We start from the raw sequence: 23,895 nt of genomic DNA, 5'->3' as shown, positions 1-23,895 counted from the left end.
AACATACCAAACTCTATGGGATATAGTGAAAGCAGTATTAAGAGGGAAATGTATAAGTGCCTACATCAGAAAGGAAGAAAAACTTCAAACAAATAACCTAATCATGCATCTTAAAGAATTAGAAAAGCAAGAGCAAACCAAACCCAAAATTAGGAGAAGAAAAGCAAAAATATGGATCAGAGCAGAAATAAATGAATTTGACATGAAGAAAACAATACAAAAGGTCAATGAAACAAAAAAAAGTTCTTTTGAAAAGATAAACAAAATTGATAAACATTTAGCCAGACTGAATAAGAAAAAAAAGAGAAGACCCAAATAAATAAAATCAGAGAAGAAAAAGGAGACATAACTGATACCACAGGAATTCAAAGGATTATTAGTGGCTACTATGAACAATTATATGTCAATAAATTGGAAAATCTAGAAGAAATGGATAAATTTTTAGGCATATACAACCTACCAAGATTGAACCATGAAGAAAAACCAAAACCTAAACAGAAAAATAACAAGTAACAAGGTAGAAGTCACAATAAAAAGTCTCTCAATAAAGAAAAGCCCAAGACCCGATGGCTTCATTGCTGAATTCTACCAAACATTTAAAGAACTACTACCAATCCTATTCAAACTGTTCTGAAAAGTGGAGGAGGAGGGAATACTTCCAGACTCATTCTATGAGGCCACTATTACCCCTGTACCAAACTAGACAAAGAAACATCAAAAAAAGAAAACTACAGGCCAATATCTCTGAGGAATATTGATGCAAAAATCCTCAAGAAAATGCTAGTAAACCAAATTCAACAATACATTAAAAAGATTGTTCATTGGCTGGGCGCGGTGGCTCAAGCCTGTGATCCCAGCACTTTGGGAGGCCGAGACGGGAGGATCACGAGGTCAGGAGATCGAGACCATCCTGGCTAACACGGTGAAACCCCACCTCTACTAAAAAATACAAAAAAAAACTAGCCGGGCGAGGTGGCGGGCGCCTGTAGTCCCAGCTACTCGGGAGGCTGAGGCAGGAGAAGGGCGTAAACCCGGGAGGCAGAGCTTGCAGTGAGCTGAGATCTGGCCACTGCACTCCAGCCTGGGTGACAGAGCGAGACTCCGTCTCAAAAAAAAAAAAAAAAGATTGTTCATCAGCTGGGTGTGGTGGCTCACACCTGTAATCCCAGCATTTTGGGAGGCCGAGGTGGGCGGATCACCTGAGATCAGGAGTTTGAGACCAGCCTGGTTAACATGGTGAATTCCTGTTTCTACTAAAAATATAAAAAATTAGCCGGGCATGGTGGCACGTGCCTATAATCCTAGCTACTCAGGAGGCTGAGGCAGGAGAATGGCTTGAACCTGGGAGGCAAAGGTTGCAGTGAGCCGAAATCACGCCATTGCACTCCAGCTTGGGCAACAAGAGCGAAACTCTGTCTCAAAAAAAAAAAAAAAAAAAGGAAAAGGAAAGAAAAGATTGTTCATCATGATGAAGTGAGATTTATCTCAGGGATGCAAGGATGGTTCAGATATGCAAATCAATACATGTTATACATCATATTAACAGAATGAAGGACAAACCATATGATCATTTCAATTGATGCTGAAATACCATTTGATAAAGTTCAATGTCCTTTCATGACAAAAAAAAATCCTTAAAAAACTGGGTATAGAAGAATGATACATCAATATAATAAAAGCCACATATGACAGACTCACAGCTAATAGTATACTGAATGGAGAAAAACTGAAAGCCTTTCCTTTTCGATCTGGAACGTGATAAGAATGCTCATTTTCACAACTGTTATTCAACATACTACTGGAAGTCTTAGCTAGAGTAATCAGACAAGAGAAAGAAATAAATGGAATCCAAATTGGAAAGGAAAAGGTCAAATTATCCTTGTTTGCAAATGTTATAATTTTATATTTGGAAAAACCTAAAGACTCCACCAAAAACTATTAGAATTGATTTTTAAAAATCCAGTAAAGTTGCAGGATACAAAATCAACATACAAAAACCACTACATTTTTATATGCCAACAGTGAATAATCTGAAAGAGAAATAAAAAAGTAATCTTATTTACAACAGCCACAAATAAAATTAATTACTGAGGAATTAACCAAAGACCTAAAAGATCTCTACAATGAAAACTATAAAATATTGATGAAAGAAATCGAAGAGAGGCCGGGCGCGGTGACTCAAGCCTGTAATCCCAGCACTTTGGGAGGCCGAGACGGGCGGATCACGAGGTCACGAGATTGAGACCATCCTGGCTAACACGGTGAAACCCCACCTCTACTAAAAAATACAAAAAAAAACTAGCCGGGCGAGGTGGCGGGCGCCTGTAGTCCCAGCTACTCGGGAGGCTGAGGCAGGAGAATGGCGTGAACCCGGGAGGCGGAGCTTGCAGTGAGCTGAGATCTGGCCACTGCACTCCAGCCTGGGTGACAGAGCGAGACTCCGTCTCAAAAAAAAAAAAAAAAAAAAAAAAAAAAAAGAAATCGAAGAGAACACACACACACCCCAAGGAAAGATATTTCATGTTCACAGATTAGAAGAATCAATATTGTTAAAATGTCCATGCTACCCAAAGTAATCTACAGATTCAATGCAATTCTTATCAAAATACCAATGACATTCTTCACAAATGTGGAATGTCAAAAGAAAAAAAACACTATCCTAAAATTTATATGAAACAACAAAAGACCCAGAATAGCCAAAGCTATCCTGAGCAAAAAGAACAAAAAGGGAGGAATCATATTATTTGACTTCAAATTATGCTACAGAGCTATAGTAACCAAAACAGCATGCTACTAGCATAAAACCAGACACACAGACCAATGGAACAAACTAGAGAACCCAGAAACAAATCCACACACCAACAGTGAACTAATTTTGGGCAAGGATGCCAACAACGTACACTGGGGAAAAGACAGTTTCTTCAGCAAATAGTGCTGGGAAAACTTGATGTCCATATGCAAAAGAATGAAACGAAACCCCTATCTCTTGCTCATATACAAAAGTCAAATCAAAATGAATTAAATAATTAAATCTAAGACCTCAAATTATGAAACCACTACAAGAAAACATTGGGGAAACTTTCCAGGACACTGGTCTGGGCAAAAATTTCTTGAGTAATACCCCACAAGCTCAGGCAACCAAAACAAAAGTGGACAAATGGGATCACATCAAGTTAAAAAGCTTCTGCACAGCAAAGGAAACAATCTACAAAGTGAAGAGACAATCCACAGAATGAGAGAAAATATTTGCAAACTTTCCATCTGATAAGGGATTAATAACCAGACTATATAACGAGCTCAAACAACTGTATAGGAAAAAATCTAATAATCTCATTTTTTAATGGGCAAAAGATTTGAATAGACATTTCTCAAAAGAAGACATACAAATGGCAAACAGACATATAAAAAGGTGCTCAACATCATTGATCACATAAATGCAAATCAAAACTACAGTGATCAGATTAAGACACCTTGATGCCCCCCCAAAAAAAACCTACAATAAGATATCATCTCACCCCAGTTAAAATGGCTTTTATTCAAAAGTCAGGCAATAACAAGTGCTGGTGAGGATGTGGAGAAAAGAAAACCCTTGTACACTGTTGGTGGGAATGTAAATTAGTACAACCACTATGGAGAACAGTTTGGGGATTCCTCAAAAAACTAAAAATAGAGCTACCACATGATCCAGCAATCCCACTACTGGGTATATACCCAAAAGAAAGGAAATCAGTATATCAAAGAGATATCTGCACTCCCTTGTGTGTTGCAGCACTGTTCACAATAGCCAAGATTTTGGAAGCAACTTAAGTGTCCATCAACAGATGAATGGATAAAGAATGGAAAAAGATGCCTTGTGCCATCTTTTTGGTGCTGGACCAGTTTCCCCTCCCTTCCTCTCCCCTCTGCTCCCCTCCCTTCCCCTCTCCTCTCCTTACCTTTCCTCTTTTTTTTTTTCCTTTCCTTTCCTTTCCTTCCTTCTTCTTCTTCACCTTTTTTTTTTTTTTTTTTTTTTTTTTTTTTTTTTTTAATAGAGAGGAGGTCTCCTATGTTGCTCAGGCTGGTCTTGAACTCCTGAGCTCAAGTAATCCTCCGGCTTTGGCCTCTCAAATTGCTAGGATTACAGACATGAACCATCACACCCTGCCCTTCAGCCTGTTTCTTGATTGCGGTGGTGGCTTCACAAATCTTCACATGTGATGAAATTGTGAACACACACACAAATGAGCATATGTAAGACTAATGAAATCTGAGTAATGTCATGATGTCTGTGGATGGTACCAATGTCAATTTATTGGTTTTGATATTGTATTACAGTTATATAAGAAGTTATCACTGGGGAAATAAATGAGTCAAGGGTATATGGAACCTTTCTACACTACTTTTGGCAATTTCCTATGATTCTATAGCTATTTTATTTTATTCTTTTTTTTTCTTTTTGTAAACCAGAGTAGAAACTTTATTTGTTGATCAGGGAATGGAGAAAGGGAGTTTGTGCTCAAAGCACCTTCTCTCTGTAATTATTTTAAAACAAAAATTTATAATTTATGGTATTAGAAAGCAGGACAATGGTTGCCTTTAGGGTAGATGGTGTATGGAAGCGGGCACAGGGGTTTTCTGGGTGCTGGGAATGTTATGATTTCTGATCAGGGTGGCTGATTACATGGGTGTGTTGAGTTTGTGGAAATTCAGTAAGCTATGTTTGTAAGAAATAGGCATGCTTCTGTATGTATATTATACATCAATATACATTGAATATATATTTCATATCAATATACATTGAATATACATTCAATCAAACAAAAAGTGTTTTTTTGTTTGTTTTGAGACTAGGTCTCGCCCTGTCACCCAGGCTGGAGGCAGTGGTGCAATCACCGCTCACTGCAGCCTCAACCTGCAGGTTCAAGAGATTCTCCTACCTCAACCTCCCTAGTAGCTGGGACTACAGGCACGCATCAGCATGCCTAGCTAATTTTGTATTTTTTGTAGAGACAGGATTTTACTACGTTGGCCAGGGTGGTCTCAAACTCCTGGACTCAAGTGATTCACCCGCCTCAGCCCCTCAAAGTGCTGGGATTATAGGCTTGAGCCACCACACCTGGTCAATAAAAAGTTCTAAAAATATAAAAGTTTTTAAAAAGATCTCATCGGGAAATTCCAGGCATGGTGGCTCAAGCCTGTAATCCCAGCACTTTGGGAGTCCGAGGCAGGTGGATCACCTGAAGTCGGGAATTCCAGACCAGCCTGACCAACATGGAGAAACCCTGTCTCTACTAAAAATACAAAATTAGCCTGGCGTGGTAGCACATGCCTGTAATCCCAGCTACTCAGGAGGCTGAGGCAGGAGAATCGCTTGAACCCAGGAGGTGGAGATTGAGGTGAGTTGAGATCGTGCCATTGCACTCCAGCCTGGGCGACAAGAACGAAACTCTGTCTAAAAAAAAAAAAAAAACAAAATTCATCAGACTCCTTTTAGAAATTGTTTATCTGATAATAAAATTCACTTGGAAATGCAAATGAGTTAGAACAGTCAAAGCAACTCTGAAAAAGAACAGTCTGGCCAGGTGCAGTGGATCACAGCTGTAATCCCAGAGCTTTGGGAAGCCAAGGCAGGAAAATAACTTGAGGCCATGAGTTTGAGGCCAGCCTGGCCTCAAACATAATAAAACCCTGTCTCTACCAAAAAAAAAAAAAAAATTCACAGGTGTGGTGGCATGTATCTGTAGTCCTAACTACTTGGGAGGATGAGCAGGGAGGATCACTTGAGCCCAGGACTTCCAGGTTGCAGTGAGTTGTGATCACGTTAATGCACTCCAGCCTGGGTGACAGAGCAAGACTCTCTCTCAAAAAAAAAAAAAAAAAAAAAAAAAAACCACAAGAAGAAGAAGAAAGAACAAAGTTAGAGGATCAAGACTACCTCATTTCAAGACTTATCATAAGGCTACAGTAAGTGACAGTATGGTGCTGGCATCAAGACAGACAAATCGATCAGTGGAACAGAATAGAGCATGCAGAAATGGGCTTGAATATGTATAGACAACTGATTTTCCTTTTTATTTCGGTAAAATACATATAATATAAAATTTGCCATTTTAACCATTGTTAGTGTGCAATTCAGTGGCAATAGGTACATTCACAATGTTGTACAATCATCACCTCTATTTCCATAATTTTTCATAACCACTAACAGAAACTCTGCACCCATTAAGCAATTACTTCCTATCTCTCATTCCCCCAGTTCCTGCTAACCTCTAATCTACTTTCTGTCTGTATAAATCTGACTGTTCTAGATATTTCAGTGAGATTATACAATATTTCTCTTTTTGTGTCTGGTTTATTTCACTTAACATAATTTTTTCAAGGTTCATCCATGTTGTAGCATGTATCAAAACTTTATTTCCTTTATGACTGAATAATATTCCATCATACATATATATGTTGTGTGTATATATATGTGGTATATATATGTATATATAACACATTGTTTATCCATTCATCTACTAATGGACATTTGGGTTGTTTCTATCTTTTGGTTATTGTGAGTAATGCTGGTATAAATATTGGTGTATACATATCTGTTTGAGCCCCTGTCTTAAATTATTCTGTATACACCTAGGAATGGAATTGCTGGGTCACATGGCAGGATAGTTCTATTTTTCACTTTTTGAGGAACCACCAAATTGTTTTCCAAAGCAGGGGCATCATTGTACATTCCCATCAGCAATGTACAAGGGTTCTAATTTCTCCATATCCTCCTAACACATATTATCATTTAGAAAATTATAGCCATCCCACCACACGTGAAATGATATTTCACTGTGGTTTTAATTTGCATTTCCCCTATGACTAATGATATTGAGTATTTTTTCATGTGTCTGCTGGACACTTCTATATTTTCTTTGTAGAAATGGCTATTCAAATATTTTGCCTGTTTTTAATTGGGTTGTTTGACATTTTTATTGTTGAGTTATTCTTTTTTTTTAAACAAAAGGTCAAAAAAAAAAAAAAAAAGGTCTTACATATTTATTACTGAACCCAGCATACTAGCCCACAGCAAATAAACAAACAGAAAAAATATATTCCCAATAAAACATGCCCAACTGTCCAGATAGTGGTGACATTTTTAGCTTGATATGGTAAGATGGTTACGACCTTAATACTGCATAAATATGTGTGCCATCTCGTGTGCAATTCCTTATAGATCCAGCTTGAATCTTCTCCAATGTCTCCTTTTAAAGTTGTACCTGATTTTATGATCAGTTTTCATCCAAATCCACTGGGGAATGGGATAATTTTGCTTTCGTTTCTTGGTAAGGAATTGCTTAATACTGAAAGTCTTGTGAGAAGACATGGCGAAGAAGCGGAGTCGAATACACACCACAATGGTGGAAAAAGGAAGAGAGAGAGAGTTGTAGTTCTTTTTATATTTTGAATATTAAACCCTTATCAGATATATGATTTACTAATATTTTCTCCCATTCTGTGGGTTGCCTTTCACTTTCTTGATAGTGTCCTTTGTTGCACAAAAGCTTTTAATTTTAACTAAGTCCCTTTTATTTATTTTTCTTTTGTTACCTGTGCTATTTTTGTATTTAAAAAAACATTGCCAAATACAAGGTCGTGAGGATTTTCCCCTATATTTTCTTCTAAGAGTTTTATAGTTTTCACCCATACATTTAGGTCTTTGATCCATTTTGAGTTAATTTTTGTATATGGTGTAAGGTAAGGATTCAACTTTATTCTTTTGCATATGGACATAGATTTCCCAGCACTGTTTGTTGCAGAGACTCTTCTTTCCCCTATTCAATGGTCTTGACACCCTTGTCAAAAATCATCTGACCATAGATGTGAGGGTTTATTTCTGGATTCTCAGTTCTATTCCATTGGTCTATATATGTCTATCCTTATGCTAGAAACACACTGTTTGGATTACAGTCACTTTGTAGTAAGTTTTGAAACTGGGAAATATGAGTCTTTCAAATTTGTTCCTTTTTAAGATTGTTTTGACTATTCTAACTTCTTTGAAATTTTATATGAATTTTAGGATGGATTTTTCAATTTCTGAAAAAAACAGTTGGAATTTTGATAGGGATGACATTGAATCTGTATATAGCTTGGGATGCTATTGTAAACAATATTAAGTAGTGTTCTATGTACAAACAAGTCTTGTGCCTCTCCTTGATTAAATTTATTCCTAAATATTTTATTATTCTTGATGCTCTCACAAATGGAATTATTTTCTCTGGGCAATCAATTTTTGACAAAGGCAATTTAGTTGAGAGAAGTTGATCTTTAAAAAAATGATGCTGGCCGGGCGCAGTGGCTCAAGCCTGTAATCCCAGCACTTTGGGAGGCCGAGGCGGGCGGATCACAAGGTCAGGAGATCGAGACCATCCTGGCTAACACGGTGAAACCCCGTCTCTACTAAAAAATACAAAAAAAACTAGCCAGGCGAGGTGGCGGGCGCCTGTAGTCCCAGCTACTCGGGAGGCTGAGGCAGGAGAATGGCGTGAACCCGGGAGGCGGAGCTTGCAGTGAGCTGAGATCTGGCCAGTGCACTCCAGCTTGGGTGACAGAGCGAGACTCCGTCTCAAAAAAAAAAAAAAAAAAAAGATGCTGAAACAATTGGATATCCACATGAAAAACACATGCACATACACACATGCAAATTTTAATCCATACCTCACACCACATAGAAAATTAACTCAAATGAATCATATACCTAAATGTAAAATCAAAATTACAAATCTAGATTTCTAGAATTTTTGAAGAAAATTTCCAGAGGTACCCCATTTTCCTTTCAGAGTAGAAGATAAGAATATTTAAAGCAAAGAAAATTTTGTCTGGGTTTGGTGGCTCATGCCTGTAATCCCAGCACTTTAGGAGGCTGAGGTGGGAGGATCAGTTGAGCCCAGGAGTTTGAGACCAGCCTGGACAACATGGTGAAACCCATGTTTCTGCAAAAAAGAGCCCAGGAATTTGAGACCAGCCTGGGCAACATGGTGAAACCCTATCTCTACAAAAAAAAAAAAGAAAAATTAGCCAGATGTGGTGGTATGCGCTTGTAGTCCCAGCTATTCGGGAGGCTGAGGTTGGGGGAATCATTTGAGCCTGGGAGGTTGAGGCTGCAGTGAGCCATAATCATGACACTACACTTCAGCCTGGGCAACAGAGTGAGACCCTCTCTCAAAAAAAAAAAAAAAAAAGAATTATCAAAACTCAACAATAATAAAATAAACAACTCAATTAAAAATGGGTAGGCTGGGCATGGTGGCTCATGCCTGTAATCGCAGCACTTTGGGAACCCAAGGTGAGCAGATCACCTAAGGTCAGGAGTTTGAGACCAGCCTGGTCAACACGGTGAAACCCTGTCTCTACCAAAATACAAAAATTAGCCAGGCCTGGTGGCGCATGCCTATAGTCCCAGCTACTCAGGAGGCGAAGGCAGGAGAATTGCTTGAACCTGGGAGGTAGAGGCTGCAGTGAGTCGAGATTAGTACCACTGTACTTGCACTCCAGCCATGTATATCACGTTTAAGAAAGCACACCCAAAAAGCCCAGAACACTCAAAACCAAGATATTTTCTAGGAAAACTGTTGGTCTCTTTTTTTTTCTTCAACTGTTCAAATTTCTATTAAGTTGTTGTTTTTCTTTTTTAAAAAGCTCTTTGTATATTAAAGCTACTAGCCTGGCCAGGCGCAGTGGCTCATGCCTGTAATCCCAGCACTTTGGGAGGCTGAGGTGGGCATATCATGAGGTCAGGAGATCAAGACCATCCTGGCTAACACCGTGAAACTCCATCTCTACTAAAAATACAAAAAATTAGCTGGGTGTGGTGGCGGGCGCCTGTAGTCCCAGCTGCTGGGGAGGCTGAGGCAGGAGAACGGCATGAACCCAGGGGGCAGAGCTTGTAGTGAGCCGAGATCATGCCACTGCACTCCAGCCTGGGTGACAGGGCAAGACTCCGTCTTAAAAAAAAAAAAAAGCTATTAGCCCTTTATGATTTAAGTTGATTTTTTGTAATTTGTCACTTTGTGCTTTACTTTTCCTGTGTGTGTGTGTGTGTGTACATGCAAAAAAAATTTTTTTAAATTATAGTCAAATTTGTCAATCCTTTCTTTTCTTTCTTCTAGATTTTTGGATCCTAGGAAGATTTCCTGCACACCTAGGTTTTAAGAGTATTTACTCATATTTTCATCTGGTACTTGTCTGTTTAGATTTCTGATCCATTTGAAATTTATCCTGGTAAACAGTATGAGAAACAGACTCAATTTTATATTTTTTCAAATGGCTATTCAGTTGTCACAATTCTATATATATAAAAATTCAATTCCCCATGCACACTCACCAATTAAAATTTATTAACGTACTTGGTTCTATTTCTAGACTTGATTCTGTTTCATTGGTCTACATGTTTATGCATCAATACCACACTTTATTTTTTTTTTTTTTTTTTTTTTTTTTTTTTTTTTTTTTTTTTTTGAGGCGGAGTCTCGCTCTGTCGCCCAGACTGGAGTGCAGTGGCGCAATCTCGGCTCACTGCAAGCTCCGCCTCCCGGGTTCACGCCATTCTCCTGCCTCAGCCTCCTGAGTAGCTGGGACTACAGGCGCCCGCCACCTCGCCCGGCTAGTTTTTTGTATTTTTAGTAGAGACGGGGTTTCACCATGTTAGCCAGGATGGTCTCGATCTCCTGACCTCGTGATCCGCCCGTCTCGGCCTCCCAAAGTGCTGGGATTACAGGCTTGAGCCACCGCGCCCGGCCAATACCACACTTTAAATTACAGATGTTTTATAATATATTTTAATATTGGATGGGGCTAACACCGAACTTCACATGGCACTAAAATATTTTCCAATGAAAACTTTTATGTAAGTAAAATTAAGATTACTCAAGCATGATGCCACATACCTGTAATCCCAGCTACTGGGAAGGCTGAGGCAGGAAGATCATTTGAGGTCAGGAATTTGAGACCGGTCAGGAATTTGAGACCAGCCTGGGCAACATAGTGAGACCTTGTCTCTTAAAAAAATATAAAAAATTAGGGCTGGGTGCGGTGGCTCATGCCTGTAATCCCAGCACTTTGGGAGGCCGAGGCAGGCGGATCACGAGGTCAAGAGTTCAAGACCAGCCTGGCCAACATGGTGAAACCTCATTTCTACTAAGAATACAAAAATTAGCCAGGCGTAGTGGCAAATGCCTGTAATCCAAGCTATTTGGGAGGCTGAGGCAGGAGAATTGCTTGAACCCAGGGGGCGGAGGTTGCAGTGAGCCAAGATGGCGCCATTGCCCTCCAGCCTGGGTGACAGAGCAATACTCCGTCTGGGAAAAAAAAAAAAAAAAAAAAAGCCAGGCAAGGTAGAGGAGGCTGAGGCAGAAGGATTCCTTGAGTTCAGGAATTCTAGGCTGTAGCAAGTTATGATTGTGCCACTAAACTCTAGCCTGGGCAGCAGAGGGAGACACTCATCTCTTAAAAACAATTATATTTAAGAAAACTATTTATGGAATAGTTTGATTTGTAACCTGAGCTAATCACTTTGTTCATGGAATACTGTTTTTACTTGAAAGAGCATCTAAAATACAAACTATTCACACTTGGGTATTTGGTAGGCATTTTCTCAAAAATAAACAAAATGGCCTTGTCACTCCAAGGAAAACCAGTGATAGTATTTGTTGCCAATGATAACATTCAAGGTTTCAGATAAAAATTAGAATTTTGGAAAACTTGTACCTGCAATTGTGAGCTTGACAGCTTCCCAAGACTCAAATACTCACCTGATGAGATAGGTAGTGATATTAACAAAAGTGATTTTTTATATTGTATAATGAATGGTGTCAATATTTAATCTTCTATAACAAAATGCACCAATGTGTATAACTCAGTGAACCAAAATTTTTCAAACGACCAGTTTGGTCTAAATGTATGATGTTACAAAATCGTGCATGGGCAAAATATCCATTTAAAGTGCAAAACAGACCAACTCATTTTAATGTAACAGGCTATAAAAAGTTCATTGATATGGTTTCGGATCCCACTTTGCAATCAACTTTTAACTCAGACTTCCTGAATTTTGATGTGGTATCAAAGAGAAATGTTCACAATTATCTGAAAAGGCCATTTAAATACCATTCTCTTTCCCTACATATCTGAGTGAATCCAAATGTTCTTCACACACTCCAACCAAAACAGCGTACTGCAAAAGTTAAAGCAGAAGCAAATATAGGACTCCACCAGCTTTCTATTTAGCTACATAGTAAGAGATTACAAAAATGTAAAAACAATGCCACTCTTTTCACTAAATTTTTCTTGTTTTGGAAAACACATTTTCCATAGATTATTTATATTAACATTGTGGCCGGGCGCGGTGGCTCACACCTGCAATCCCAGCACTTTGGGAGGCTGAGGCGGGTGGATCACGATGTCAGGAATTCCACAGCAGCCTGGCCAACACGGTGAAATCCCGTCTCTACTAAAAATACAGAAAATTAGCTGGGCGTAAGGGCAGGCGCCTGTAATCCCAGTTAATTCGGAGGCTGAGACAGGAGAATCGCTTGAACCTAGCAGGCAGAGGTTGCAGTGAGCCGAGATGGGCGCTACTGCACTCCAGCCCTGGCGACAGTGAGACTCCGTCTCAAAAAACAACAACAAACAAACAAACAAACACACATTTAATGGGTTTATTATTGTTTTCAAATGAATTAATAAATATTTAAAAATTTCTCACTTTTAATTGCTAATCTGGTAAATATTGGTAGATGCAGTTTATATTAACAAAAGCTCTTTGGAGGGTCTTCAATAATTTTGTAAAGGAAGCCAGCAACCAAAAAGTTTGAGAACTACTACTCTAAGTGGATTCCTCAGGAAACGCTCATTTGCATGCTTTTTGCCAGTGGCCTTTACACCTGAACACAATATAAGGGAATATAAATTTATTGGATCATAATTTCCGTAAAAATCTGGAAAACGTATTCAAATACTATCACTGGTTTTCCTTAAAGTGACAAGGCCATTTTGTTTATTTTTGAGAAAATGCCTACCAAATACCCAAGTGTGAATAGTTTGTATGTTAGATGCTCTTTCAAGTAAAAACAGTATTCATTGGTATCTAGAATGCTTCTGTGGAGAAATCTGATGCCAATCTTATTCTCTCTCTCTCTCTCTCTTTTTTTGTTTTTTGGTTTTTTTTTTGTTTGTTAGTTTGAGGCAGTGTCTTGCTCCCTCAACCAGGCTGGAGTGCAGTGGCGTGAATACAGCTCACTGCGGCCTCGACCCCCTGGGATTAAGTGATACACCTGCCTCAGCCTCCCTAAGTAGCTGGGACTACAGGCACCCGCCACCACACCTGGCCAATTTTTTTTTTTTTTTTTTTTTTTTTAAACGGAGCCTCTCTCTGTCTCCCAGGCTGGAGTGCAGTGGCGTGATCTCGGCTCACTGCAACCTCCGCCTTCCGGGTTCAAACGATTCTCCTGCCTCAGCCTCCTCGGTAGCTGGGATTACAGGTGCGTGCCACCACACTCGGCTAATTTTTGTATTTTTAGTAGAAGTGGGGTTTTGCCATGTTGGCCAGGCTGGTTTATAGCTCCTGACCTCAAGTGATCTGCCTGCCTCGGCCTCCCAAGGTGTTGGGATTACAGGCGTGAGCCACCCACTGCGCCTGGCCAAAAATTTCTGAATAAAGTTTGACATTTTTTTTTTTTTTTTTTGAATTGGAGTCTCGCTCTGTCGCCCAGGCTGGAGTGCAGTGGCGCGATCTCGGCTCACTGCAAGCTCCGCCTCCCAGGGTTCACGCCATTCTCCTGCCTCAGCCTCCCGTGTAGCTGGGACTACAGGCGCCCGCCACCACATCCGGTTGATTTGTTTTTGTATTTTTAGTAGAGACAGGGTTTCACCGTGTTGGCCAAGATGATCTCGATCTCCTGACCTCGTGATCCGCCCGCCTCGGCCTCCCAAAGTGCTGGGGTTACAGGCGTGAGCCACCGCGCCCGGCCAACTTTGACATTTTTTTAATTGAAATTTGTTAGTTCTCAATTAATATCACATTGTTCTTTGTCCACATCATTTTTAAATTTTCCTATTTCTGATTTTACACTATTCTTTCAAAGCACCCATTATTTTCATTTCATTTTAGAATATTAGGTAAAAGTTTTCGCCCACTTTATGACCACATTTTATATTGCGTTCTCTCGTTTATTGGAACATTAATTAGGCTTTATTTTCACCTTTTTGTTTCCACAGTAACATGTATGGGATTAGGTTACAGTGTTTGTTTGTCCCCAATCTTTTAAGCAAGATGAATTTTCCTAGGCTGCTAGGAAAAGTTCCGACTCCCCTCTCCCGCCACCGCGAGCCTCTCCTCGCCCTGTGAACGCCTCTGCGGGCCCCGCCCACGCCCCGCGAACGCCACGGAGCCACGTCCACTCTTTTAGCATAGCGCCAGGCCCCGCCCACATCTCACACACCGCCGGGGCTGCGCTTAGACTCTTGCCTCACCCGGTGCCAAGTCAGCTGTTTATTTTCCCGCCATTTCCAGCTCTTCGTGAGGAGAAGTGGATGATTTCCTGAGATCTGAGGCCTTCTGGAATCACAGCGGCCAAGCGGGTAGGGAGTGTAGCCAGAAAAAGAACTGGTAAGTTTGAGACGGCTGAGGCCACATCGCCTCTGGAAAGCAGGCGAGTTTTGCCCTCGGGATCGCCTTAATCACTGTTCAGTGCCTTTTTTATGTTGGATTCATCTGGTCAGTTCAGGAGATGACATTGTTGCCGCCCTTAAACAAACCTGGGCATATAGAACGGGGCCTTTTCAGTGGTTTTTTAGACTCACTTGCGGGTGAAAGTTAGTGTATCAGGAGCAAACAAATAGGACAACGAAGCTCGTGGCACTGTGGGATGCGTTTGCGTTGAGCTGTTTATTCAGTACTTTCTTTTTATCGTAAATCTTACGAAGTTTGTATCCCTCCGCGGTTACACACACACACATTCTACGAAAAGGCCGGGTGCAGTGGCTCCCGCCTGTAATCCCAGCACTTTGGGGAGGCCGAGGTGGGAGGATCGCTTGAGTCCGGGAGTTCCAGACCAGCCTGGGTAACACAGAGAGGCCTTGTCTCTACGAAAAATAAAAATAAAATAAAAATAAAAAATAGCCAGGCGTGGTGGTGCTCCTGTAGTGCCAGCTACTCCAGAGGCTGAGGTGGGAAGATCACTTGAGCCCAGGAATTCCAGGCTGCAGCGAGCCCTGATCTGCCTCTGCACTCCAGCCTGGAGACAGAGTCAGACCCTGTCTTAAAATAATAATAATAATTATCCCACACACACACAAAAACCTTACAAAGTCACATTTACTCAGGTATTTAACAAAGTATATGAAATTGGTATTGGCAGAAAATACAGGATATATGGTTACTGTGTCTAACACGAAAGCTATTTAATGTGGGAACAAGAACTTTACGTAGGGAATCAGGAAACCAATAATTAAAGATGGAACTTTTGGCAAGTCATTTAATTTCGCTGAATATCAGGTACCTCTTTTGAAAAATGGTGGGACTGAACAAAACATTAAGTGATTTTTCAAAGCCCATTTCACATCTATGATTCTGAGTTTCTTTTTTTTGAGACGGAGTCTCACTCTGTCGCCCAGGCTGGAGTGCAGTGGCACGATCTTGGCTCACTGCAACCTCCTGGGTTCAAGTAATTATCCTGCCTCAGCCTCCCAAGTAGCTGGGATTACAGGCGTGCACCACCAAGCTCAGCTAATTTTTTAGTTTTTAGTAGAGACGGGGTTTTGCCATGTTGGCCAGGCTGGTCTTGGAACATCTGACCTCAGGTGATCCACGTGCCTCGGCCTCCCGAAGTGTTGGGATTACAGGCGTGAGCCACCACACTTGGCCTGATTCTGAGTTTCTATAGAGTAGAAGGAAAGTATATAAGCCGAGACCATACTATCGTTTATCAGCCCTATTTCCCTTAGATAAAATGTGTCCCAAGTGGCTAATATGTGATCTTCTCTTTCTGGTTCACTACCTTCTCTTGGCTCCACTCTCACCATATCACAGGAAATAGTTAAAAAAGAAATGGATAATTCATTTTTTGTTTTTATATTTTTAGGATTGTATTTTCTTTTTTCTTTTCTTTTCTTTTTTTTTTTTTTTGAGACGGAGTCTGGCTCTGTTGCAGGCTGGAGTGCAATGGCGCGATCTCAGCTCACTGCAACCTCTGTCTCCCATGTTCAAGTGATTCTCCTGCCTCAGCCTCCTGATTAGCTGGGATTACAGGCACCTGCCACCATGCCCAGCTAATTTTTGTATTTTTAAAATGTAGAGATGGGGTATCACCATGTTGGCCAGGCTGGTCTTAAAACTCTTGACTTCAGGTGATCCACCTGCCTTGACCTCCCAAAGTGCTGGGATTACAGGTGTGAGCCACTGTGCTTGGCCAGGATTGTATTTTCTAATTACAAATTGGCACATGTATTAATCCAGAAAACCTGGGGAAAAAAAAGTAAAGGAAAACATACACACACACACAGTCATAACCTCGCCACTCAAAAAAAAAAAATCTCACTACTGTCCATTACTTTTCTAAATGTGTGTTTATATGTATATATATATGTATATGTATATATATCCACATTTATATATAAAATGTTATAACAGTCTGCTGTTTTAAAAAGCAGTCTGCTTTTTTTCCACTTTATATGTACATGTACTTCTTCACAACCAATTGGAATACCCACAATGATATGCCACATCCCAAAAAGCTATCAGAAGCTAAGCAAGCGTGGTTACATAGATTTTGGAACAGCTACAATTATGTTATGCCCTAGGCTATTCTTACTGTTTCTCTTTATCTGCTCCAGAATGGATTGGTTTCACTGCAACCAGTGCTTCCGAAAAGATGGGGCCCATTTCTTTGTCACCAGCTGCGGTCATATTTTCTGTAAAACGTGTGTGACTCTGGGTGAGTGATTCAACTGTGTTCAGATTCAGGGAAAAATGTTTTCATGTAAGGATGTAAGGAGTAGCCATTTCTATGTGTGTCTTAGGATAAAAATCACTTATTAGGTCAATGGTGATACAGATACTGTAGGAAACTGTCAATTTTAGAAATTGAAGGAATCCATTAATAAAGAATGGTGCTAAATTATTTAGCAAATGATTTAGCAAATCTATTACTTGAGGACCAGAGTGTACTCATTAGTGTTTTGAAGTCTGGCAGGGAAAGCCACAAGGCATCAGACTCTTCAGGGAAAAGAGATAGAATAAGTATAATGGATGGGAATAGAGGAAAGTTTGGCTGATAGAAGAGCCATTTCTAAAGGGGAAGTGGTCTAGTATGTGACATCAATTTAATTAGAAATGATGATGATGATACCTTTGCAGCTTAAAAAGCAGTTTCATATGAACCAATTTTATGTAAGCCGCGCCACACGCCCAGGTGGTAATTATTAGTAGAACCGTTTTACAAATGAAGAGACTGGCTCAGAGAGGATAAGTGATTTGACCAAGTTCTTATTGCTATTAAGTCTTAGAAAGGATACGTAAATTTAAGTTTTCTTTCTTTCTTTCTTTCTTTTTTTAATGCTGCAATACTTATAAGGTATGTAAATCCCTAGAAGAGGGACTTGGGGTAGGGTGTTTTGATCATAGAAGACTTCACAGAAGGAGTGATGCTTCAATAGGGTTTTGAATGATAAAATGGAATTTACCAAGTGGATAAGGCAGGGAAGGTTTATTCTAGTTTAAGAGAACAGCATGTACAAAGACGTATTACATCATAAAACCATAGTGCAGGGGACTACACATAATTGGGATTGTGGGACTACACATAATTGGGATTGTTAGAGTATAAACAGTAAGGTAAGAAGTGGTGAGAGATGAGGCTAGTGAAGTAGGGAGTGTCGGATGATGGAAGGCTCTATGCACTGGGCTAAAGAGCCTGAACTTCATCCTGCAGGTGATGAAGACCTGTGGAAGTTTTTGTTTTGTTTTGTTTTTGACACGGTCTCACTTCGTGACCCAGGCTGGAGTGCAATGGTGCAATCTTGGCTCACTGCAACCTCTGCTTCCCAGGTTCAAGCGATTCTCATGTCTCAGCCACTTGAGTAGCTGGAATTATAGGCATGCGCCACCATGCTGGGCTAACTATTGTATTTTTAGTAGAGATGGGGTTTCACCATGTTGGCCAGACTGATCTTGAACTCCCAGCCTCAAGTGCCTGCCTCAGCCTCCCAAAGTGCTGGGATTACAGGTGTGAGCCATTTTTTGTTTTGTTTTGTTTTGTTTTAAGAGAAGAATGTTATGTACTTGCTAGCTCACTCTGGCAACGATATGGACTGGGAAAAAGAAAAACCTTTAGTCTCCAGAAAAAGAACAGTCAAGTTAAGTAGCCTCAGGGGAAGCTTTTTTCTCTTTACAAATCTCATGACCTTTTAAAGTTCTCGCTAATGTAAAAAGCTGTTTACTATGGTAACAGCAGCTCGCTTTGGAGTGCTTTGTCTCCATAAAGCATATGCCATGTGATGTTTTCTGCTGACATGGCATTTGTCTTAATCAATGACCAGTCCCACTACTAAAATTTCACTTTACAGGGAAAGATTAGGAATCTTAATTTTTGCTTCTTTCAGATTGGGTTGATTGGGGAATGAGAGTAGCAGAGCTTCAAAGCAAGATTAACAAATATTAGCAAAGTGATGACAAGGTAGGCATAACTGGGAAGTTTCTTACAGTACCCAGTGTGTGCCTGCTGTCAGATCAATAGAATAAAAAAGAGTAATTTAAAGTTAAGATCTTTGGTATCTTGTACTTTTCCCTACTCTTGTAAATGTACTGCAGTACTTCTGCTGGGAGTTTAGAATTGTCCTTTCTGTTCCACAGAAGAAAACTGGGAATTTATAAAAAGATGGGGCAGGAGGTGCTGGGATGGTGGTTCATGCTTATAAACTTACCACTTTGCGGGGGCCAAGGTGGGAGGATCACTGGAGCTCAGGAGTTCAAGACCAGCTTGAGCAACATATGGAGACTCCATCTCTAAAGATAATAACAAAATTAAAATGAGCTGAAGTGGTGATGTGCGCCTGTAGTCCCAGCTAGCTGGAAGACTGAAGCAGGAGGATCACTTGAGCCTGGGAGGTTGAGGCTGCAGTGAGCCTTAATTGTGCCACTGCATTCTAGCCTGGGTGACAGAGTGAGACCCTGTCTCAAAAAAAATGTAAAATAAAATTTAAAAAGATAGGGAGATGGGTAGAGGTACAGTGTGAAAGCCCTACTTATACATCAACATACTAGTTTGGAAACACTTGTTTAGAGAACAGACCTTAAGTTGGTGTCCTTTTATAACACAGTGATATTCTAAATTCAGTAAGAACCCTTTTTTTCTTCCATTGCTAGCATACTAGATTGTTGTCATGTACTTTAAGTCTTTAAATCTTACCTCATGTTCATGAGAGCCAAACATTTTTTTTCCCTTTTCCTTCCAGAAAAATGTGCTATTTGTGGAACTGCCTGCAAGCATCTGGCTCTTTCTGATAATGTAAGTTTTTCTCCCCCTGCCACAAACGGTCTCATCCCATTTCTGGCCTGTAGGAAGTATATACAAAGTACAGATGATGAATTGTTTTAAAAAGAAAGAGAAGAAGACCAGGCGTGGTTGGCTCACACCTGTAATCCCAGCACTTTGGGAGGTCAAAGCGGGTGGATCGCCTGAGCTCAGGAATTCGAGACCACCCTGGGCAACATAGTAAAACTCTGTCTCTACTAAAATATAAAAAATTAGCCAGGCGTGGTAGTGCGGGCCTGTAGTCCCAGCTACTTGGGAGGCTGAAGCACGAGAATCACTTGAGCCTGGGAGGCGGAAGTTGCAGTAAGCCAAGATCGTACCACTGCACTCCAGCTTGGGCTCAGAGTAAGACTCTGTCTAAAAAAAAAAAAAAAAAAAGAAAGAAAAAGTAAAAGAAAGCAAAGAAACAAACTTGCAAATAGCCGTTTGTAAAAAGAGTGTAAATAATAGGCCAGCTGAAGAGGCTCACACCTGTAATCCCAACAGTTTGGGAGGCTGAGGTGGATAGATCACCTGAGATCAGAAGTTCGAGACCAGCCTGGCCAACATGATGAAACCCCCATCTGTACTAAAAATACAAAAATTAGCTGGGTGTGTTGGTGGGCACCTGTAATCCCAGCTACTCAGGAGGCTGAGGCAGAAGAATCACTTGAACCCAAGAGGCGAAGGTTGCAATGAGCCCAGATCACACCACTGCACTCCAGCCTGGGTGACAACAGCAAAACTGTGTCTCAAAGAAAAAAAAAAAAGAGTATAAACACAGATGGAAGCATTATTTGTGATCACTGTTACAGATGCACAAGGTAAGGAGAATTGGACATATAATGTACATCTAGAACAGTGGTGATCTCCCTTTTATACAGAGTGGAGATAATGCCAGATACATTAGAAAAGGTGGTACATCCTTTGTCATATTAGTCAGTATTTTATTTTATTCAATTATGGATATTCTCACAGTGTGTATTGCTCTCTTTATAGCTGAAGCCTCAGGAGAAGATGTTTTTCAAAAGTCCTGTGGAGACAGCTTTGCAGTATTTTAGTCACATCTCTCAGGTATGAGAAACAAAAGCGAAGAAAATCTGATTCTCCAGGCAAATTCTAATTGCATCTTATTTCTTTATCAAAGGTTTTCTTTAAACTGCATTTGTACACAATGGAGGGAAATTAACTGCTTTCTTTGCTTTCTTCCTTGATGATACAAATTTCTTTTTTTTTTTTTTTTTTTTTTTTTTGAGACGGAGTCTTGCTCTGTCACTCAGGCTGGAGTGCAGTGGCCAGATCTCAGCTCACTGCAAGCTCCGCCTCCCGGGTTTACGCCATTCTCCTGCCTCAGCCTCCTGAGTAGCTGGGACTACAGGCGCCTGCCACCTCGCCCGGCTAGTTTTTTGTAGTTTTTAGTAGAGACGGGGTTTCACCCTGTTAGCCAGGATGGTCTCGATCTCCTGACCTCGTGATCCGCCCGTCTCGGCCTCCCAAAGTGCTGGGATTACAGGCTTGAGCCACCGCGCCCGGCCGATGATACAAATTTCAATCAGTTAACTTTTTATTGACCCAGAATCTGTGATAGGCTATAAAAATCACTATGTAGCTAACATATTGCCGTGTATTTCCTAGTTGTATTAATTAATTTCTAAGACTAAAGGTTGTTCTAGGGAGCTTTATCATTTTTCTCAGCAGATAGATGCATCTTCTAAAAATTGCTTTGAGTATATAGGCCTGGCCCTGCAAACAATGGGTTTGATGGTTTAACTCGCAATCAGTAACTTATAGCACTAAGATCATGAGAGTACTTCTTGTTTCCCATTCTTACTTTTCTTACTTTTCAATAACCTTTTTTTTTTTTTTTTTTTTTGAGACAGAGTCTTGCTCTGTTGCCCAGGCTGGAGTGCAGTGGCCGGATCTCAGCTCACTGCAAGCTCCGCCTCACGGGTTTACGCCATTCTCCTGCCTCAGCCTCCCGAGTAGCTGGGCCTATAGGCGCCCGCCACCTCGCCCGGCTAGTTTTTGTATTTTTTAGTAGAGACGGGGTTTCACCGTGTTAGCCGGGATGGTCTCGATCTCCTGACCTCGTGATCCGCCCGTCTCGGCCTCCCAAAGTGCTGGGATTACAGGCTTGAGCCACTGCGCCCGGCCTTCAATAACCTTTTTAGTAATACTTACCTCTTCATTTAGTGTTAATAACTGGTTTCTTGAATTTTAGGAAATATTTGTCTTTTCTTGATGTGTCATATGTTGGCATACAATTGACTTGGTCAGGAGCAACAGGAATGTAGAAGAAGGTAGAGAGAAGGCAGGACAACCATTTGAGAGAATTCCCTAGTTGTAAAAACTTTGATTTTTTTCTTTCTACTCCCCAGTTATCTTACTTAGATTATGCTACAGCCTCATGGAATTCCTATTGTGGCATATTTCTTGAGATTTGTATCACTGTTCCCTTTCTATATTCTTACTTCTTATTCTTTTGAAAGTACCCCTTTTCTAAACCTCAAGATGATCCTTAGTCATTTTCTGGTTGAAGATTTATTTTTCAGTGTCCTGCCTCTCAATCCTCACTCTAGAGATAGAGTAAGGGGAATTAAGGCTTGCTGCTTGCTGTCTTTAGCTGCTGGGTTGAGCCATCATATTTGACATACACTATATTTAACATTGTAAGTATATTAAAATCTAGCTCAGACTCAAGGAGAAATGTAAACAAGGTCATAGGAACAAGAGAAAGAGCAGACCTTTGGTTAATAAATAAACCTAGGCATAGTTAATGATCAGTAGAGAAATCATATGTAGTCTGAATCCTAACCTGCCTGATCATGGGACCAATTACACATGGTCAAACAATCAAGATAAAAGAAATGGAAAGGGTCAGTTAATCATCACTGTAGTGAAGGGTCAATTTAGTGAAGTCAGCAAAGTCTAAAAATGTGTTTTCCTAATTTGTGAAGCTGAATAACTGATCCAGTACCTAGACTGTTTCATTCAGGCTTCTGCTCAAAACATTCTTCTTCAGTCAGTCCTTTAGTGACTCTCATATTTCAAATAGTAGCCCCAGCATTTTCTACTCCTTACCATGCTTTTTTTTCATCGTAGTTCTTTTCTCTAACATTATGTTATATATTTGTTGTCTGAATCCTGCACTGGAATATAAGCTCCATGAAAACAGATTTGGTTGGTTTTGTTTATTGTTCTCTTTTAATAGTCTTTAATAAGTAGTGGACACTCAAAACGTTGTCATTGAGTGAATGATGGAGTATTGCTCTAAATATCTATTTATGTTCCAATTTTAGTATTTATGTTTTTACATTCTCCAATCTTTACAATGACTTAATGCCATTTTTTCTGCTGCACTTTGTGCCAATAGTTGATCAAACTGCCTGTTTTGAATTCTTTACCCACCTCAAGATAATCTTTCTGAGGGATCGGAGAACCTCATGTAGATCTGTAAGTTTTCTTTTATTTTCTTTTCTTTCTTCTTTTTTTTTTTTTTGAGTTGGAGTCTTGCTTTTGTCGCCCAGGCTGGAGTGCAGTGGCAAGATCTCAGCTCCTCCGAAACCTCCGCCTCCAGGGTTCAAGCGATTCTCCTGGGGGCAGGGGCAATTTCAGTCTTATTCATTTTATATGACTCCTAACATAGCACCAGGAACATAGAAGGATTCAATAAATACTTTTTGAAAGAATTAATGAAATAATCTTCCCTATTGAAGTTTTCCTTTAATGTATATGAAATACAGTAAAGTGATAATACTGAGAAAACTGTTGGTGTAGAAATCTAATGACCAACTCGGCCTGCTAACTTATTGCTTTATTTCTTTGAGCCAGTCATACTTCCTCACATGTAATATGAAATAATAATACTCATCCTACTTCTTATGAAGATCCAATGAGACAATGTTTATGGAAATATTCTGAAAACCGTAAAGTACTTTAAAACAAACAAACAAACAAACAAACAAACAGAAACAGAGATAATCTTGCTGTATTGCCCAGGCTGTTCTCAAATTCCTGGCCTCAAGCAGTCCTCCCACCTTGGCCTCCCAAAGTGCCAGGATTACAGGTATGAGCCACCATGCCCAACCTGAAAATTGTACTTTATTAGTTTAAAAAATAATGTGGAAAAGTCATGAAAAGTTGTGAGTGATCACAAACTCACTTAAAAATAGTTAAAGATCATATACATAAAAAGAAGTCTGTATTTTAAAAAACTGTTGGCCGGGCATAGTGGCTCACCCCTGTAATCCCAGCACTTTGAGAGGCCAAGGTAGGTGGATCACCTGAGGTCAGGAGCTCGTGACCAACCTGGCCAACATGGAGAAACCCCTTCTCTACTAAAAATAAAAAATTAGCCAGGTGTGTTGGC

The 23,895-nt window shown here is 40.2% G+C and overlaps 1 protein-coding gene across 2 annotated transcripts in view; it reads left to right on the top strand.

Annotated features, from left to right (window-relative positions):
* Positions 1 to 23,895, top strand: part of RNF212B (ring finger protein 212B) — an 89,988-nt gene that overhangs the window by 39,221 nt on the left and 26,872 nt on the right. Inside the window, exons 1-4 of one of the 2 annotated variants that reach the window (XM_010378399.2) lie at positions 14,476 to 14,595; positions 16,849 to 16,949; positions 19,468 to 19,520; positions 20,526 to 20,600. In XM_010378399.2, the coding sequence (XP_010376701.1) occupies positions 16,850 to 16,949; positions 19,468 to 19,520; positions 20,526 to 20,600 (228 nt within the window). In that variant the 5' untranslated portion in view covers positions 14,476 to 14,595; position 16,849. Of the gene's footprint in view, positions 1 to 14,475; positions 14,596 to 16,848; positions 16,950 to 19,467; positions 19,521 to 20,525; positions 20,601 to 23,895 lie in introns of those variants that run through there. The other variant, XM_030929703.1, reaches the window with a different exon arrangement.

The sequence above is a fragment of the Rhinopithecus roxellana genome, chromosome 5 (genome assembly GCF_007565055.1).
Source record: "Rhinopithecus roxellana isolate Shanxi Qingling chromosome 5, ASM756505v1, whole genome shotgun sequence".
Lineage (NCBI taxonomy): Eukaryota > Metazoa > Chordata > Mammalia > Primates > Cercopithecidae > Rhinopithecus > Rhinopithecus roxellana.
This window is presented reverse-complemented; position numbering and strand designations above follow the sequence as displayed.